General features: G+C 31.6%; 4 protein-coding genes across 4 annotated transcripts; 2 read left to right on the top strand and 2 right to left on the bottom strand.

Moving 5' to 3' along the window:
* The first annotated feature begins 5,432 nt into the window (after positions 1–5,432).
* Positions 5,433–6,243, top strand: LOC124943010. Its single transcript, XM_047483578.1, has 2 exons — positions 5,433–5,859; positions 6,005–6,243. Exons 1-2 carry the CDS (start codon positions 5,433–5,435, stop codon positions 6,241–6,243), a joined length of 666 nt encoding a protein of 221 aa, XP_047339534.1.
* A 1,515-nt stretch (positions 6,244–7,758) lies between these two features.
* On the top strand, positions 7,759–9,045 carry LOC124942511 (trihelix transcription factor ASR3-like). The gene is made up of 2 exons (XM_047483032.1): positions 7,759–8,306; positions 8,425–9,045. Exons 1-2 carry the CDS (start codon positions 7,838–7,840, stop codon positions 8,844–8,846), a joined length of 891 nt encoding a protein of 296 aa, XP_047338988.1. The 5' UTR covers positions 7,759–7,837; the 3' UTR covers positions 8,847–9,045.
* Positions 9,046–9,050: 5 nt separating this feature from the next.
* Positions 9,051–10,825, bottom strand: LOC124942510. The gene is made up of 4 exons (XM_047483031.1): positions 10,312–10,825; positions 9,680–10,235; positions 9,321–9,594; positions 9,051–9,243 (listed from the first exon to the last, which is right to left on the bottom strand). Exons 1-4 carry the CDS (start codon positions 10,701–10,703, stop codon positions 9,107–9,109), a joined length of 1,359 nt encoding a protein of 452 aa, XP_047338987.1. The 5' UTR covers positions 10,704–10,825; the 3' UTR covers positions 9,051–9,106.
* A 6,031-nt stretch (positions 10,826–16,856) lies between these two features.
* Positions 16,857–18,783, bottom strand: LOC124942469 (beta-amyrin 28-monooxygenase-like). Its single transcript, XM_047482982.1, has 3 exons — positions 18,355–18,783; positions 17,664–18,270; positions 16,857–17,577 (listed from the first exon to the last, which is right to left on the bottom strand). Exons 1-3 carry the CDS (start codon positions 18,697–18,699, stop codon positions 17,090–17,092), a joined length of 1,440 nt encoding a protein of 479 aa, XP_047338938.1. The 5' UTR covers positions 18,700–18,783; the 3' UTR covers positions 16,857–17,089.
* Between the last annotated feature and the right edge of the window lie 654 nt (positions 18,784–19,437).

The raw sequence follows: 19,437 nt of genomic DNA, 5'->3' as shown, positions 1-19,437 counted from the left end.
TCAATCACTCAAAAATATGTCCAACTCAAAGCCAAACACCAGTGATGAACATTGATTTAACGATGAACATATAAAAGCATTGCTAAGGAAATGAAGGTTAGTAAATCTTAAGTTGGGAGGTGTTTTAAAAAGAAATTGTTTCGGGCTCATTCAAATGCAACCATAATTAACATATGCAAACAGAATTAGTAAAATCAAGTTAGCCTTGAATCATTATCAGTTGTCTATTCACAGAATGTAATCAAATTCAAGAGCATGGAGAATACCATTCATATCGATGAAAAGTGGTTTAACCTTACAAAAACAAATCAGATATATTATTTGTGTCCAAGTGAGCCTGATCCATATAAGAGTTGTTAGAGCAAAATGTTCATAACCAAGGTTATGTTCCTTTGTGCAGTGACAAGGTCTATATATACATCAAATGATGAGTATTTATTTGATGGGAAAATTGAGATTTTCTCTTTTACACATACGGTTCCAGTAAAAAAATCAAAGAACAGGGCAACAAGTACTTTAGAGGTAAAAACTTTGGATTCAATCACAAAATAGATCAATCAAGTAACATAAATTACACTTTAGAAGTTTCTCTTGTACTCTAATGAGTCTCCTAAATAAGACTAAATGTTTATTTTGTCTTATTGGTGACATAATTATAGGTCTTACCAGCTATAAGGGCTAAGTGGCCTAATTTTGCCTCTAAGAATATCATAATCCAACAAGACAATGCTAGACCCCATCCCATATAGGGGATGATGATCCAGATTTTAGGGTTTTTGCAAACATTAAAGGATTCAATATTCACATTGTATTTCAACCACCAAATATTCATGACACTAACATTAATTATTTGAGACGGTTTATAGAGCATTGCAATCACTACAAGTACAAACATCAACCTACACAATTGATCAGATGTTTATAGCAATTGAAACATCATTTAATGAACTATCACATACTACCCTCAATAATGTGTTTCTAAGTTTACAAGCTTGCATGTTAGAAATCATCAAAACAAATGCCATAACTACTACAAGCTCCCACACATTAAAATACATTCACAACTTAGGACAGACATGCTTCCACATGCCCTAGAAGTGGATCTACACTTAGTAAATGAATGTATGGACTATTTTACGGAAGCAAATGAGATAGATGGACCGATAGATCTTATCACATCTATTGATTAGATGGAGGGTGCACTCTAGGGAGGGTACATGTCAATTTTTGTGAAGGTATGTTAATTTTTGTAAAGGAAGGGAAATAACAATGAAGGTAAGTAAGTTTTTATGAATGTATGAAAATTTTTGTATGTTTACAGGTACAAAATACCTCCAAATAATGGAGTATGTTTTAGTTGTATACATAACGGTGATATAAATATTTGCATCACATATTTGAGTCATAAACTCTCCAACCCCATATGTATAATTCATCAAAAAAATCTCACATATTTCAGTCATAAATATGTCTAAGGCATCACATAATTCACAATAAATAATTTCAATTAAATATCACATGAGCATATTCTGGTATTAAAACAATGGTAGGGCAATAAATAGCCAAAATTTCCACAATTGACCTACGTCTTTCTATTGCATCGGTGTCCAGTAACATGGCCAAAAGTCTGATTCAACCACCATCGACGAAGGGGAGTCCGATTTAACAGATATCAGAGCCAAAGTCTCTAATTCAATTACAATCGATGAAATGCTTTCAATATCCGACGAATAAGGCGAGTTTGAATCCACTAGACGTCGAATCCGGCCATGTAGGTAACCAATACTCCGACATACTCTTAGTGATCCATGAATCGAGCAAGAAATCGACTAATTCTGACTCAATCCTAACTTGCGAGCACAAATCGATGTCGCTCATAGTGAGAATAACAAATGAATCGAACTCTCCTTCGTCGATGGTATATTTAGAGAATATGTCGAGCACGAATGATATTTAGAGAAGAGAGACTTTCAATTGAGTAAAGAGGGATGGGATTGGGGACGAGTAAGTGGGTGGGTTAAGGTTTTTAATTGTGTGTATTAATTGTTTAATTGAGTGACAATTGTTGTAATAAAAGAAAAAAAGTATGAATAGTTATGTAGGGTATATGTTGACTGAATTGACTAATAAAGCAAATGTAAAGTTATGGTTTGGAAAAAAAAAAAATGTAAAACATATGAAGGGCGGAGGGAGTATATTTTTTTAAAAACAATTTTATACGATTTAGAATTAAAATTTAAAATAACTAATATATATATTATTAAATATTATTTATAATATATCTAATATTTACAAAATAACTAATATGAATTATAAAATATAAATATATAATTAAATTATTATCGGATTACCGGTTAAACCGCTAAAAAAATAGTTTAACCGAAAACCAAATTATTTAACCGGTGAAAAATAGGTTAAATAGAACCGTTAGAATTGATTAATCAATAAACCGATAAAATGAAACCCGTAAATTATTGATTTTCCAATTTTTTCACATTGCCCTAAATACCGTATTGAAGTCAAAATTCGAAACAAAACCAGTTGGAACCTGTATTTTAAACCCTTGTAAAAAGAGTATCAAAATTTTGTATTTATATTTAAAAACTTATAATAGAATATATATATGTGAAAAAAATAAAAGTCAACCATTTCATAAATTTTATACCAAACGAGTAGGGCGGTGCAAAAAAAACCGGTAACCCAACTGAACCAATAGTTAACCGGTTTCATTTTAACGGTTTATTGGTTAAACGGTTCGGTTTTCGGTTTTCCTATTTTTTTAACCGTTTAACCGGTAAACCGGTAATAATTTAATTATATATTTTTATATTTTATAATTTGTATGAGTTATTTTATAAATAATTTTTATAGAATAATTTAAAAAAAACATTATAATCTACATAAAATTTTACAAAAATAAATTGAAATAATTTTATTAAAATATGTAAAAATGTTTTTATAACGATATGATAACGTGAAATTATAAATTAACAAAATCAAAATAGTTTAGCAAATTAAAACTTGATGTCTTTAAAGTTCAACATTCCCTTCATGTTTTAACTTTCTCTCAAGTATGGAAACACCTAAAATCAAAATTATAAATTATAATTTATCGATTTCACTTCTCGTTCTATCAGTTGAGAATGGGATTCAATCATATTCGCTTATATTTGGTTGATCAAAGACTAATCGACATAACGAATTTAAATTTTCTCAAAAAACATATAAAACCTAACAGAATAGCTATAAAATATATTATATTGTTATAATAAAATTATATATTATAATATATTCTTAAATATATCAATAAAATATATTATTATAATATAATATATTTATATTATATTATAATAATAATATAGTATATTATAATAATAATATAATATATTATAATATAGACAAGAAAGAATGGAGAATAGTATAATAGGAAAGTGCAATAATAATTTTAATTTTTTTTTTATAAATTTATTATTTAATTTAAAAAAGTTGAATTATTGGTTCTTGGTTAAACCCGGTTAACCGACCAAAACCGGTAGAACAAGAACCGGTAAAACCGATACCATTAACGGCCGGTTAAGCGGTTTGTAAAACAAAAGCCAAAACCGGTATTAACCGGAACCATTAAATCGGTTAACCGGCCGGTTGAACACCCCTACAAACGAGTCACATTAAAAATATAAGTCATAATTTTTCATGCTAATGTTTTAATTTAAAAACATAACGCAAGTTTTTAATATAAAATTATTTTTTATATAACTGTTTTTTATAAATAGTTAATTCTCATTTAATAAAATAAAGAATTACAATTTATAAAAATTAATTTTTAAATAATATTTATATTTTTTAAATAAAAACTATATATTAAAAAAATGACATATTAAATATGTACATATATATGTTTTATAAGGAAGAACAATTTGAAATAGTAAATTGAACTTAAACATGTTGAAAAAATCTCTACATAGTATTATGAGTGAGAATGCATATGATTCAATGGTTGAATATATATATATATATATATATATATATATATATATATATATATATATATATATATTTAAATGATTTATTGATTTTAAAAATCGATAAATTCCTTTAATGACAACGAGAAAACACGATAGGAAAAAATAAAATTAAAATAAAAAAATTTAAAATAATAATAATAAATTTTAGAAAAAGTCACCAAATGAAGCCAAATTTTCTTCATATTTTTACTTAGACAAATAAAATATAACTTGAGATCCAACGACATAACTCATTTATTGTTAAGGAGGGGACGAGCAAAAACTTGAAAAATGTTTGTCGGCGCTATGAAAGTATATACATCAAACAACCCACAAAATATTAAAATTATTATTCACAATAAAAATTCGTGACAACAAATCTGATCTTGCAAAATATGATGACGCATTACTTCCTTTGATTTGGCTTTTCAGGCCCGTCCCAAAAACGACTATGTATGCTCAACCAAAACTTAAAATTAATTTATATTTGAGGTAGAAAAACAAACTATCTATGAAATGTAGAAAAGACATCCAAAAGTAAAAAAAAAACAAAATCTTTTGGGCAACTACAATTTGAGCAACTAACTCAATTTGGGCTTATTTCCAAAAAACACGTGCATAAATGGGCTTAATAAATCATTTTTTCACTTATAAATACGTAATCAACTAGTGTTAACATACCCTAAAATCTAGATGCGCCGCTCTCACATGATACCTTCGTTTCTCAAAGGAATTATGTCGTCTCATTTTTTACTGTCCTATTTGTTCTCGAGAATCGTTGTTTGTCATCGAGTCTAGATTTCGTCGCAACCTCTTGTTTTCTTCATCTTTTAGGCGAATTTATGTCCCATTTTGCCTCATTTGGTGATTTTTCCGATGTGTAGAGCGACGAATGCGAGATTGATTCAAGTTGGAGGATCGTGTTTTTGGATATCTCTTACCCGACGTCACACAGATCAAATCAACCTCTATAATTAATAAGTCACCACCTTAATCTTTGTTCTATAGTTCTATCTTAGATGACTACTTATCAAATCAAATCGCGTTGTCTAATTAGTTCTTCCTCGAGTTTTTTTAGAAAAGCGATCAATTTGAACCCGTTTATCTTAGTATTCGATTGGCTAGACCTACCTTCAACAATTTCATTGATTAGTTCTTCATTTTCAACACCAAAATTTGCTAAATTTCCTATTAGCTGATTTAGGTGGAAATTTCACCTCTTGTTTTTTAATATATTATATTTATCAATAAAAAATAAATACATATATATCCAATTCCCCTCTACTTTTCTTCTAGCAATGAAAGAACATAATTAGGTAGTTGGGGGGAACGGAGGAAATTGAAACCCTAGAACCAATCAAAAATGGGAATTCCCGACGGTGATAGGTTAAATAGACGTGTTCTTCATTCCAAGCGGCGGCATCCAAAATGGAGAAGGAAGGGAATTCTCAAAGCCACAGCTCTGCCTCTCGGCTGACCGATTCTCGGGTTGCATGTGACTGGAGCCTTCAAGATTCAATGATCCTTGTGAAGGAGGTCGGCACTGTCGAGGTCGAATGTAAGGGTAAGCTTTCCTCATCTGATAAGTGGGTAATCGTAGCCCAAAACTGCAATTCTGTCATGGATAACCGAACCCTAGGTCAGGTCCGCCGCCGATGGTTCTCTCTTCTCGTTGATTACGATAAGATCAAGAACCATCAGGAGAAGAATTCAACCTCTTATTGGTCTATGATTGATGAGAAGAGGGTTGAATCTGGTCTTCCCGAGAGCTTTGATTTGGATTTGTTTACACAAATTTCTCAAGTCAAGCAGATCGTGGAAGACAGGGCTGATATCGACCACGATTTCGAGTCAGGTACTTTCTTGCTTGCAATTTGGTGATGAAAACTAGGGTTTGATGCCTACTATGTTGAAATTGTGTTCTAGGGTTTACAAGTTCTGTGATTTGTTTTGTTTGGTTTGATTTGGTTTGTAATCTGCTGAATGATATTCATATGTAGGTTCTAAGAAGCAAAGGGTGAATCCTCAACCTGCCAAAGAACTGTCTCCTAAGGAAACTAAGCAAGTTCTGATGGCCAAACTCCGTGAAAAGGCTGAGCTTATCAATCGAATTGTGAAGGGAACCGGGTCCAGCAGATTGAAGACTAGGCGAGATGGGGATGAGCTGATCTCGAGTCTAGGAGATCTCACTGAAGAACTGAACAAACTTCGGGAATTGATCCTTGTTGGTCGAAAATAGAGTTAATTGTGAAGTACCAAATCAATTGTAGAAGAATGTACTTTTATACTTTGCAAATGTTCTTAATTGAATTTTGATAATGGAAGTTTTGCTTGAAATTGGTTTTGATTGAAGATTGATATCATCATATTGATTTTAGGCTTGGTTATATGTGAGATTACAAGAAGAGATAAAATATGTGTAGTCTTGATTTGATTTTTTCGCGCTAAAAGTATGCGTTTAAATGAAATGCACAACTAAACTATTGATATCGGTTTTTATTTGTCGGACAATTAAAAACCAATTGTTTAAGGTCGGGCTACACAATTTGTATTAAAGTATAGAGGATAAAAGGTTGAAAGACACATATTATATGCATATAATAAGGATGGTTACATGGGGAGGAATACAAAAAGGTTGAAAGACACATATTATATACATATAATAAGGATGGTTACATGGGGAGGAATACAAAGTGATGCTATTTTATTTTATTTTTCATATAAATAGGCTTAATGAAAATATCTTGTAAATATCTATACAATCATGGACTAATTTATTAAGAGATTGTTTTAGTTATCAATTCTTAATTGAACCAAATATGATTATTATTATTTTTAATTTTATCTAATTGTTCGGTCACTAAATCTTGATTAAAAAAACCTTTCATAGTTCAGTTTAGCCGATTAGATATCAGTAAAAAAATAATAATAATAATAATAATAAAATATCCACTAAACAAAAAGAAAGATTTTGAATCGTATCTAATACAAAATATCAACCCAAGCAAAAAAAAAAAAAAAAAATCATTAAACCTACATTGTCACATATTCAAGGATGAATCACAATTCATTACTAAGTTCCTCTTAGAAACTATATAATTTATTCAAGCTTAATTAAAATATATTAATACTTTTTAACTCTAAAAAATCCCTAACAATAACAACTATCCCTAAATTGAAAAATTAAAATTTATTCACTCAGTGTTTCTAATTTATAGGGTTAAAATAGAAATTGAAATTTATTCACTCACTTATAGGCTAAAACGGAGGGCCACACCTGTATGAAATTTGTAGATTAGTTTTTGTAAAAAAAAAATAATTATGGTAAATTTCAAATTCTGACTCCACCCTTTAGTCGTATCGAAACAAATTGAAAGAGAAAACAACTATTTCGGACCCTCAACATGTCGAGCCCCTCTAGTTTCGCTTTTCCTCATTTTGAGAGGAAATGTGCTAGATGCTACAAAAACTCGAATTGAGCAAACTTCTGTTCGAAGATACAAAAAAAACAAAAAATTCTACCAACCCTAAACACAACTACGAACATAAAGACACTCGAAAAAGTTTCTCATCGTTCACCGTGCAAGAAGAGTTTTTAACGACTTTTTACACGGATTCATTGCACGAGATACCAAAAAAAAACTAATTTTCAAACAAGGCATTTGTTTCATTATATTTGCAGTTATGATAAAAAAAAGAAAACAAAAGCCCAAACATTTTGTTTGTTCCCTTTTGCAAGTAAGGCCCATGGCCATGGATTTTTAGCTTTAGGGGAAAGAAAAGGAGTTCACAGTTCTAGCTCTCGGTCACAAAGAGAAGAACCCGAAAAAAGGATGGAGAATCAAGGAGATATACTGATCCACGGTCCTGCCTCTCGACGAACTCGATCTCAGGTTGCACCTAACTGGACCGTACAAGATTCACTGATCCTTGTAAACGAGGTCGGCGCCGTTGAACTCGAATGTAAGAACGCATTTGCTTCATTTCAGAAATGGACAATCGTAGCTCAAAATTGCAATTCCCTCATGGCTAACAGAAGCCTAGATCAAGTCCGCCGTCGATGGGACTCTATTCTCGGCGATTACAATAAGATCAAGAAATATCAGGAGGAGAAATCAATGTCTTATTGGTCTATGATTGAAGAGAAAAGGAAGGAATTTCGTCTTCCTGATAGCTTTGATTTGGAATTGTTTAAAGAAATGTCTCGAGTCTTGCCGATTATTGAAAACACTGTTGGTGCTGACCTAGTTACCGATCCAGATCCTGAACTTGTTGTGGATGATGATGTTATTGTTCAGTCAGGTACCATGGTTTCTCCTTTCTGTAGCTTTTACATGAAAACTAGGGTTTTAGTTTTGGGTTTTCCCTGCTATGATGAAAAGTTCTTTCTTTTGCCATATCTTAATGATTTTCATAATAGGTTACAAGAAGCAAAGGCAGCCTCCGCAGCAGCATCTGAGGCAGATTTCAAATCAGAAATTTGGAACTTCTCAGAAACGAAGTACAAACAAAAGAGTAAATCTTCCTCCACCATCTCCTCCTCCTTCTCCTCCATCTCCCCCTGAAGAACCATCAGATGATCAATTCGATCCAAACAGTGTGGAGGAAATCGAGCAACTTCTAGTTGAGAAACTTCGCGAGAATTCTGAGGTTATCAATGCTATTGTTGAAGGAAGTGGATGTAATCAATTGGGTGATATTGAATTGGCTGACCCCAAGAACATGGATGCTGATGAGATTGATGTTACTAGGCTAAACGGGGATGAAGTAATCGCCCGTTTAGGAAATTTGTCTGAAACCCTCGACAAACTGCATGATCTTATCCTTGCTTGTCGAAGATGATCTTATTTTGATTAGGAAATCTGACTGAAACCCTCGATAAACTGCATGATCTGATCCTTGTTTTGTCGATGATGATCTACTTTGAAGATTAGTAAATCTTCTTATTTTGAATCTTATTTGGATTTTGGTGATGGAAGTTAAAACTGTTAGTTATTATACAGGTGGGGTTTTTATTGAAGATTTCTGATACTTTTGAACATTTGAAATATCTCTAACTATTAGACAATAGTAGTTTTAGTGTAAAATGATTTCTAAACTCATCAAGATAAAACGACAACCTTACTGAGAATCCATAGGACCAAAGAGAACTCGAAGGCAAAAAGGGTGTGAAGCAATCCGCGATCAAGTGCATACCCGTATAGTGTTATTCCTCCATTGTTGTGCTGCAAATATGTTACTGCAAAATCTTTCGGTTAAAATTGAGATTTTAAGTATGATTATGAATCTATGAGATTCTATGGTAAGAAAACTAACCTAGTGATAACCGGGTTCGGAAGCTATTACACTCATGGGAGCAAATCTTGATCATATTTACATCTGAATCCGACTCCGAGGAACTGGGTGAAGGAAACTTTATTGTTTCGTCATCTTCCTCGATAGTCTCTTCCTCCTGTTCTTGGGAAGAAGTCATAGCCATAGCCATGTTCCATTTAGTAGCCATGGACACAACACCTTGAGCTCTGTGAGTAATCCTTGTAGCTCCCATTAGGCACAAGAAGAATCCACTAATTTGAACAGCTGAACAAACCTGTATCAATGATCTTCATCTTTTCAGTTACAATCTCAACCAATTAATGAATGTACGATGATGATGATGTTCAAGATGTTTTTACCACTAGATCGCCGGAGTTCAAGAAGGTTTTACTCGACTTTGAAGTAAGAACCAAAAACAGAGCTACAAACTGACTGATGGTAATGGTGACCATACAAGCTATAATAAAGAATCTATATCTATGACTTGTTACAGATAACTGTTTCTTTATTCTCAAATGCTCTTCGAATATCTCATCTGCTCTCGACCCGTCATGACCAACATCCATAAGCTTATAGAAACCTTCAAATCTCAGAATTTGAAGTTCGCAAGTCAGTCTAAAGAGAACACAGACCAACAAGAACAAAACTGTTCGGTAAAGCCAAGAAGCTAAGGCAAGAACAAACGCCAAAGTGTTCTCTACAGCATTTGGTGGAACACCAGGAGTGCAGATTGTAACAGTCGAGAAGAAGACTACTTTATGAGCAAATTCCACAATGAAAGAAGGTAATAGAAGCCAGGAAAGAAGACGGAAGGCTTTGTCTAACGCACGGGCATATCCAAAACGTACAAATCTTGTATCGTCTTGAAGAGCGTCTAGAAATAGAAGCTGCCTGAGTCCATATTGCCGGAAAAATCTGTTCAAATTACAGAGTGATTGATCACTCTGTTTTAACTAGGAAATGTAAAATTTAGCATGATACAAGTAATTACCGGCATAGAGTAAGGAATGAAATTCCGGCCAAGGCGGATTCAGGCAGCTGTACTAACTTATTGATGATCATGAACCATGTTGAATTCTCAACTCCTCCTTCATTATCGTGGGAAGTATCTCTGACAGTGACACAGATAATAATCGGAACTAAGACGGCGAGGAAGGTAAACGTAAGGTATGATATGACCTTGCCGGAATATGAGGAATGATCGAGAGCACACCATTTTAGGATTATTCGAAAACTGCATAGATCGTCATACATGAGCGATTTGGACCTTGCGTATGATCGTTGAAGAAGCAGAGGTACGCGATTGGCGTCGGCTTCGGCAGGGATCGCGAAGGTAACATGTCTCTTGTTGACGCCTTCGTCGTCGGCGGAGGTTTCTTCCATGCCGGCGCCGGTAAAGGGAAGCTTTTGAATAGGGGTTATAAATTAGGCTTATTATTGCATGCATGTGACTTACATTTTATATTGAATAGAAATGTTTAAAAGAGTCCCTATAATTTGGAAAAAGATACCAAATATGCTTTTAAATTTTACTAGACAATGGGATCAATTTAAATCTGAAACATTTATTTATGATACCATTAACTTCTTAAAACCTGTTTTGATCATCGACCAGGTTCTTTTGGCGAATTTTGGTCGATCAATTCCCCGTTAAAATAAAACTAGTTAGTATGTATTGGGCCAACCTTTTCAACCGGAAATTTTCGAGAGAATAATCCGGTTAGACCAGATTTTAGCTGGTTCGAAAGTTACAAATATTAAGGTCATAGTTCGGGACGACCATTTATATTTTAAAAATCGTATAAATATTTTTTACATGTGAAGATCTTTGAATTTTTATAAAATTAATTTGGTTTCTAAATATTATAAAGTTTAATTTTACAAGCTCTTTAATTTATGAATCTTGTTATACATGTGAAGTTGTTGAGCAAACAACCACATTTTCTATTAATGAATAAAAATGAAATAATGTATCTAACTTGTGTAAAAAGTCTAAATTAGTCATTAAACTTTAATTTGATTCACTTTATATATCTAAGTTAAATAATAAGATCCTCTTGTTATAGTAAAAGAAAAAGACTGGAATTGGATGGATCTCGTGAATGCATGGTGGGTTGCCTTCAAATGTAAGGAATAGATTCGTGGATGGAAGAGAAAGTGAAGTCAAATTATATTATATTTATTTATAAAAAAATTAATTCATCATAAGAAAAATTATTTGACATATTACTTAGTAGTTCAATTTAATTTGTTTCAATCACCTGTGATTTTGTTATATTGATTTATCGATAGGATTTGAGTATCACTCAAAACTAATGATTTAGTTATACAATGGGATAGAGGATGCGTTTACCTCCCAAATCTCTGATTCCTTTTGTTTCTGAGATTATTTTTTATTACTATTCTCGTTCAGTTTGTTTTCGGATAGTACTCGCAGGACGCTGTCTACTGTAATAAAAAAAATTGATAAATAGAATTTTTATTATTATATATTAAAAATTTATATTATTGTAATAGTTTAAATTTAAAATTCTTATAAAATATGAAAAATAAATAAATATTTGTTATGGACAAAATCGGATTGATTTGAGATCGGATGGGAAAACAAAAATCATGGATCAAACCATTCTCATTGGAAATCACAAGTAATTAAGAATTTTAAATTTAGTCTTTGAAATTTAGAGGGGGTATGAATGAGAATATATAAAATATGAGTACAAACTCTACTCAATTTTTATTTTTATTTCTGCTGTTTATTTATTTATTATTATTATTATTGAGCAAAGTTCATATCCTAAGCCTTAGAGAGACGAATAGAATAGAGAGATCGAGATATTTATTGGGCCATGCCTAGCCCATTTACCAACCATTGATGAGTATACAATTGGGCTTTCTTAGCCCATATATATATTATGAAAGGTATATAAAGATTATCTTACATCTTGAACGTTTTATAATTAATAAAATTGAATGGATTGAACAACAAAGTTTGAAGTTTCAATAATATTACAAAAATTCTCATTTTTATCTTAAAAAAAAAAACTCCAGATAAGTTAAATAATCCATATTTCTTAACTCATTCAATGACGATAATATCTCGTTTCTTAACTCAATTTAAGTTGGTAGTACATTTTGTTCCATAAGACATTATGTTTATTATAATTTTTATAATTTGAAATATTATTCTTAATTGTTTGTAGGTCTTATTGCTCATATATTTGATTGTGTTAATAATCATTTTTTAAATCTATGATTTTCCTTCTATGATTATGTTGATGATCCTTAAACTTTTTTTATTGAGAATTTTATTTTTTTAAACTATTTAAACAATTTGGTATATAGATTATTAATTATTTAATTTTAATTTTATAGATACTAATTTATGAGGTCTCTTAATTTATATTATCACTATATGGAACTTTTAAAAAGTTAAGCCGAAACATTTAATTAATTAAATTATATTATTTTGTTAATTTAAAAACAAAAATATGTTTTCAATATGTTGTTCTGTTTTAGATTATTTAAAAAAATTTAAATCCAAAAAACATAATTTTATTTTTATTTTTTCTAGCAAATCACACCATTTATTACACAATACTAAAATAACCTTTTATTTTAATTTTTTTCTTATCTGATATATTAATACCCGTAAGGCCTCGGTTTGATGAAAAAGTTTTAGGATAAAACTCAGTTTTTAGGATAAAACTCAGTTTTTAGGATAAAACTCAGTTTTTATCTCAAAATCTCAAACATCTTATCAACCATCAAATCAAATAATTTTATCATTTAAATATCAAAACTACCCTCTAATTTTATCTTCTCTCTAAACCATCATTCTCTCACCTATATCATATCCTCTAAAGTCAAAGGGTAAATTAGTCTTCAAATTTTAAAAACCAATTTTTTCCTAATTTTTATTCAACTAAAGATTTTAGGATAAAACTCAAGTAAAACCCAAAAATCCCTTTCCTCAAAAAAAAAAATCCCTTAGTTTTTTACCAAATATTATAAACCTTTTCAAAATCAATACAATCATTATTTTCAAATAATCCAAATTATAATTTTAACAAGCCTAACATACAAATAAAATAAAAAGTAGCCCCAAAACTTCAAAGTAGGTGCTGATGAGAATTATTTTTTTATAAAAAAACAGTTAAATAGCTTCTTTTATTCATTAACATAAATAATATTAGTGACTTTTTAACCTTTCTAACATAACTTTAATTATTTGAAAATGTATATACATTTTTTATTTCTTTTAATAATTCACGATCATATAAAATGTAAGGAGTCAATTATTAAGTTAAAATGGTGACTTGTCCTCAAATAATTAGGTCTAATTGTCTTATGTTTTTTTTGGACAGAAAGGTACTTAAAAAGAGTGTGGAATGACGTCATTACCTAATTATTTTAGAAAGATTTTAATGTTTCATGAGACTATATAACATTCAAATGTTCCAAACTTTGAAATTTTGACCGTTGAAATGGCTTAGATCTATCAACAACCCCCCATGCATTTTGTGAAATAATTTATAAATTTAATTACAAGTCCGCAATCAGCTCTATGATATTATTATTCAAATCTTTCCTTTCCTTTCATAATCATAATAACCTAAGTAGGACTATTCCACGCTTAAATAGAAGAAAAATATATATATTAAAATCATTTTAATAATTAAAGGATGACTAGCTAGCCTATATGTATTGGACAAATTTATAGTCGTGGGTTTTTATGTCGCAATGGTTTGAGATTTAAACTTGAATTGTTTTTATAAAAGATGGACAAAACGTTCATTATCTTATTATAACGTATTATTTTAAGTTATTTTTTAGGACTTGAAGTATCTTTCGATGAATCTGGTTATTATTTATCACAAGCTAAGTATGCAACTGATCTCATATCTCGGACCGGTATTACTTGACACAAAAATTGTTAGTACACCCTTTTACTTCACGGAGCAATTGTCTGCTATTGATTCCTTGATGGTACTCCACTAAGTGATGAAACACTCTATTGACAACTAATTGGTAGTCTTGTATACCTTCCTGTCACTCGACCAAATATTGCATATGATGTCCATATTGTGAGTCAATTTATGTTATCTTCTCGTACTATTCACTTATTTGTTGTTCTTCACATATTACGTTACATTAAAGGAACTTAATTTATTTATTGCACTGGATTTTGCTCACTCTTTTTTTCTAGAGTTACGAGCATATATTTAAACTGATTGGGCATAGGATTCAATTGATCGTCGATCCACTACTGACTATTTTTCTTTCTTGGCATATTTCTCATTTCATGGAGAAGTAAGAAACAAACTGTTATTTTTCTTTCTAGTATATAATATGAATATCTTGCAGATATTACCTTTAAGTTTCTCTGGCTACAATGGTTATTTCAATATATGAATGTTCCTTTATCCTCTACTATTCATCTCTTATGTGATAATCAAGTCCGACCCTGAGAATTTGGAACCCAATGCAAATTTAATTTTTTGGCACCTAAAATAGTAAAAAAGAGATTAATAATATAAAATGATATATAAGTGTTTAATATATTATAATACGAAAAAAAGAAGATAAAAATGAGATAAAAAAGATATATATATATATATATTATAATATATATTTAATATTAAATGGAAAAAAAGCAAGGTTTTAAAATACGCGGTCCGACCGGCGGTCTAACCGGTCCGACCGGCGGTCCAACCGGTCCGACCGCGAAACGGTTTGGTGAGCGGTCCGGGTTTTACCTTCAAAACGGTCACCTTTTGAACCGGTCAAAATCCGGTCCGACCGGCCGGCTTAACCTGAAAAACAAACCGGTTTTTTCCGGTTGGAAAGGTAAATTATATAAATTTTATATAATTATTATTATAATATTATTATAATAATATTTAATTATTTTTTTTTGTCTGTACTCAGTACTTTACTAGCTGTGAGCTCTGTGAGCCTATATTTATTAATTATTATTACTTTTTCTTTTGTTTTTGCTTTTGCTTTAACTTATCTTTTGCTTTAACTTATCACAGTAAACAGAGAGAAAGAAAGAAATGACTAAGGAGAAAGGTTGAAGACGAAGGAGAAAGACGATTATCTACTTTAGATCTTCGGCTGTTCTTCAGATCTACATTTGTTTGTCAAATTTTCGACTGTTCTTCTTCAGATCTTCAGTAAGTATGAATTCTTGTAGTATTTCCGAATATGCAATTAGGATTCATTGTTTAATTAGGGTTTAAAAGAGAATGAGCAACAAACAATGAATATGCAATTAGGATTCATTCTTCAATTAGGGTTTTTTAATTTAGGTATTGTAATTACTAATTAGGGTTCTTCAATGTGATGTGTGGGTTTATTAATTTGCTTATTGTTTAATGGATTTGCTGACTGTTTATTGCTTCAATTTAATTATTGGTATTGAATTTGTTGAGTGATTGTTGGATGTGGGTAAACTGGTTTTAATTTAGGTATTGTTGATTGATTGTTGGATGTGGGTAAACTGGTTTTAATTTAGGTATTGTTGTATTAATATATTTAAATTTATTTTTAAAAAAATGAAGAAAAAAAATCCGGTTCAACCAGTGGTTTAACCGGTTGAACCGGTCAGACCGAAGTACAACACAAAAACCGGGTTGATGAACGAAACGGTTTTCAAAACCTTGAAAAAAAGAAAAAATAAGATTAATAATATAATACTATTATATATTAAAAATTGGGGACCCTATGCAACTGTATATATTGCCTTACCCTAAGTCCGGTCTTGGTGATAATAATAGTGCAATACAGATAACTCATAATGATGTATTCCACGAACGTACCAAATTAATATGTCGAAATTGATTGTCATCTGACATAACATCATATTATTAATAGTATCATACAATTGATTCATATTTCTTCGCAAGCATAGATTGCTGACATTTTTACTAAATCTTATCATGCGGGTGTTTTCAAGATTTAATTCCCGATCTCAATTTGTTTAATTTTCTTCCACTTTTAACTTAAGGGAATTATATATTATTCTATCCTTATAGTTAATAATGTAACTCATGAATAAATATTTCTATCCTCCTAAATATATATACTATATATTCCTTTCTTTTTCACTCTTCTAACAAATTTACTATTTAGATTTTTTTGGCTTTTGCAATAGGATTATAGGAGACTGAAACTTTTAGATGTGATATGATACTCAAACTTCTACATTTGTAGAAACATTCGTCTACTAATCCAACCTTGATAAAACAAGTGTGATAAAGTATTTAAAAAAAATACATTAAGGTCAAAAGCCGCCCACAATAAAAGTATTAAAATTTGAATCTTAAATGACTGTTTCAAAGTTTGACTCACAAAATCCAAAGAGTGACAAATAATAATTCCACCATGTTTTATATATAATAAAACAACCATTTATATTTCCAAATAATGTAATTTATTTAACCAAGTACATACTACATATAGGGTCGACATTACATTTACATATATAGAAACAATATAATTAAACAAATTAATCATTAAATTTACATGATCATGTAATCCAATTTGAAAAATAAAAGATTATAGTTAAGTACCAAGCATACATGTATCTCTTCTCACAATCAACATGTGCTTTCGGTTTTTGAAATTCGAGTAGGTTAGTCCTCGACATTTTTACACGAGAGATTTTTTACTTCCGTGATTCAAAATTAAATAAATATATGTGAATTTTTTGGTTTGATTAGCTTTCTATGCATATTTAAATATCGCGACTATATCATATACTTAATTTAGGTTTCTCGACGATAAAGGCGAATCGGTAGGTCACCTTCGGGGACGGGCATAGGATTGACGATGACAATATCGTTTGGGATCACTTTTTCCCACTTAAATCTCGTGACCAAGTTATGCATGAATGCAAGAATCTCCAACCTAGCATACTCTATTCCCGGACACATTCGAGGCCCTCCTCCAAATGGGACATAAGTATATGGTGTAAGTTTGTTCCCTTCGAATCTCAATGGGTTGAACTTATCGGGATCGGAAAAGTATTTAGGGTTTCTATGAGTCGAGTGTGCACTCCAATAGAGCTTCCATCCCTTTGGAATGCTGAATCCGGAGTAAGTGAAATCCGCGATAGCTTGTCGAAAAGCTCCTTGAAGAGGAGGGTTAAGTCTCAACACCTCGCATGCTACGTTCCACGAGTATTTCATCTTTTGCATGTCGTCCCAATTCAACAATTCTCCCGGTTCCTTAGATTTCATTATCTCCATTTGTTCTGCATCACATCAATAAAACTCGCATGTAAGTTATGAATCAATTATGAAACCTACATTTTATAGGTAGATCGATTTTAGTACTTACCCTTAACAACCTCGTCGTAGACCTCGGGCAACTCTGCGAGATACTTGACGATGAACGTGATTGTAATGCTAGCGGTGTCGTGTCCTCCTATCAACAATCCTAATATTTTATCCGCGACATCCATCTCGTGCATGAATTTACCGTCCTCATCGGGTGTAAGCAACATGCGGGACAATACGTCTTGTGTAGGTGAGACCTTGTTCTCGGCTAAGTCGATCTTTCGTTGCTTGATAATGATTCTAAGATCCCTTCTAATTTGCTCGGATGCCTTAATTGCCTTGTTGAATGACGTGCCTGGGATATTTATGGGGACTGAGTAGATTCCCGAGGCGATGAGCTCGAAGGGCTTGGAGAACTTCGCAACGTGTATGGGATCCTCAATGCTGATAAAAAGGCGACATGCGAGCCAAAATGTGTACATTTTAGCGAGGGGGAAGACGGTGACCTCATCGTGGTTAGACCAATCAGAGTCAAGGTGGCGACGAGCAATGGAGTCCATTGTTCCTACGTAGTCGCGAAGAGCCTCCCCTCTAAGGACGTGTGGAAGGAGCTTCCTCATCTTTTTCATCTCCTCGTTTGACGAAGATTGATTTGACGATGGAAATATCTATAAAAGTAACAAGAAATTAATCACATATCCAAATAGAAAAAAAAAATGTTTTCAAATAAATTTGTTGATATTTTTTCGAACCTTATCAATAGACGCGGGCCACCAAGCTGTGACGAGTTTATTCTCATTAGAGAACATGAATTTATTTCCGGCTGCACCACATAACACGACGGTTTGTGCCCCGAAAAGAGAAGTCTTGAATGCTTGAGGAGAGAATTTGGCCATCCTTTCATGTATAAACTCTTGAGGTTTCCCATTCCATCCTTTCTTAAGATATTCGAAACTTTCGCCAATTATAGGCCATCCAATGGTACCCGGAGGAAGCGAACCGACGAGGGATTTCGGCTTCACGAGCCAAAACGTGAGGGCGGATGCAATAAGGATGCAAACTAGGGCAAAAACATTAAAGAGAAGAGAGAACTCCATTTGTTTGTTGTTTGTTGTTTGTTGTTTGATAAATGAAGTAATTGGTGTGGTCTATTTATATTGGCTTTTGTGGGGTTTAGTTTGACCAAGTCATTTTTAATATTCTTCATTCTTCTTACTTGACCAAATTTGCTTCTTATTTTATTTTATAAGTTAAATAGTTGTTTCCTATTATATTCCAATTCAATTTAACTATGTCACGGGCCTATCTAAATATGGTTTTCTTAAATTTAAATTAAACTTCAATAATTCAAATTTGTAGTGTTAATAACTTGTGTATTATTTCCATTAGAGAAACAATTACGTAATTAAAAACAATACTAATGGCATAAAACAATACTAATGGCATTTTTTTTTAATAAAATAAAATGTACCCTTGAATGACTTAAAAAGATCGAATATAACCCCAATAGAACTTGGGATATCGGTTTTCAATATAAATTAGGGTTCCCAAACATCGCATAATTGAGTTCTTCAAAATCGACGCATGCCTTATCTTGCTATAAAAAATGATTGCGAATTACTCGTTTTAGATAATACACCGAAAATAATAATAATATATTTCAATAGAGTTTGAGGATCAATTCAAATTAATGATCTTCAAAACACGATGGAGTAGCATGACTAAAATCCTTATTAAACAATCAAACTAGTCATTAGCTTAATTTATTAATTACTACACTGCCCAATGGTAATATAGAAATCAAATTATTGTGTTTTTATTTTTATTAAAAAAAG

The sequence above is a fragment of the Impatiens glandulifera genome, chromosome 6 (genome assembly GCF_907164915.1).
Source record: "Impatiens glandulifera chromosome 6, dImpGla2.1, whole genome shotgun sequence".
NCBI classification, from domain to species: Eukaryota; Viridiplantae; Streptophyta; class Magnoliopsida; order Ericales; family Balsaminaceae; genus Impatiens; species Impatiens glandulifera.
The sequence above is the reverse complement of the archived record's forward strand: the minus strand, read 5'-3'. Positions and strand labels throughout refer to the sequence as shown.

Bases quoted from the DNA above. Each gene is read 5' to 3' on its own strand.
- LOC124943010 (XM_047483578.1), top strand. From the start codon at position 5,433: ATGGAGAAGGAAGGGAATTCTCAAAGCCACAGCTCTGCCTCTCGGCTG. The intron at 5,860-6,004 runs GTACTTTCTTGC...ATTCATATGTAG, and splicing joins CGACCACGATTTCGAGTCAG to GTTCTAAGAAGCAAAGGGTG.
- LOC124942510 (XM_047483031.1), bottom strand. From the start codon at position 10,703: ATGGAAGAAACCTCCGCCGACGACGAAGGCGTCAACAAGAGACATGTT. The intron at 10,236-10,311 runs GTAATTACTTGT...TAATTTGAACAG, and splicing joins TCATTCCTTACTCTATGCCG to ATTTTTCCGGCAATATGGAC. The intron at 9,595-9,679 runs GTAAAAACATCT...TCATTGATACAG, and splicing joins TGAACTCCGGCGATCTAGTG to GTTTGTTCAGCTGTTCAAAT.
- LOC124942511 (XM_047483032.1), top strand. From the start codon at position 7,838: ATGGAGAATCAAGGAGATATACTGATCCACGGTCCTGCCTCTCGACGA. The intron at 8,307-8,424 runs GTACCATGGTTT...TTTTCATAATAG, and splicing joins TGATGTTATTGTTCAGTCAG to GTTACAAGAAGCAAAGGCAG.
- LOC124942469 (XM_047482982.1), bottom strand. From the start codon at position 18,699: ATGGAGTTCTCTCTTCTCTTTAATGTTTTTGCCCTAGTTTGCATCCTT. The intron at 18,271-18,354 runs GTTCGAAAAAAT...TTACTTTTATAG, and splicing joins GGCCCGCGTCTATTGATAAG to ATATTTCCATCGTCAAATCA. The intron at 17,578-17,663 runs GTAAGTACTAAA...GATGTGATGCAG, and splicing joins CTACGACGAGGTTGTTAAGG to AACAAATGGAGATAATGAAA.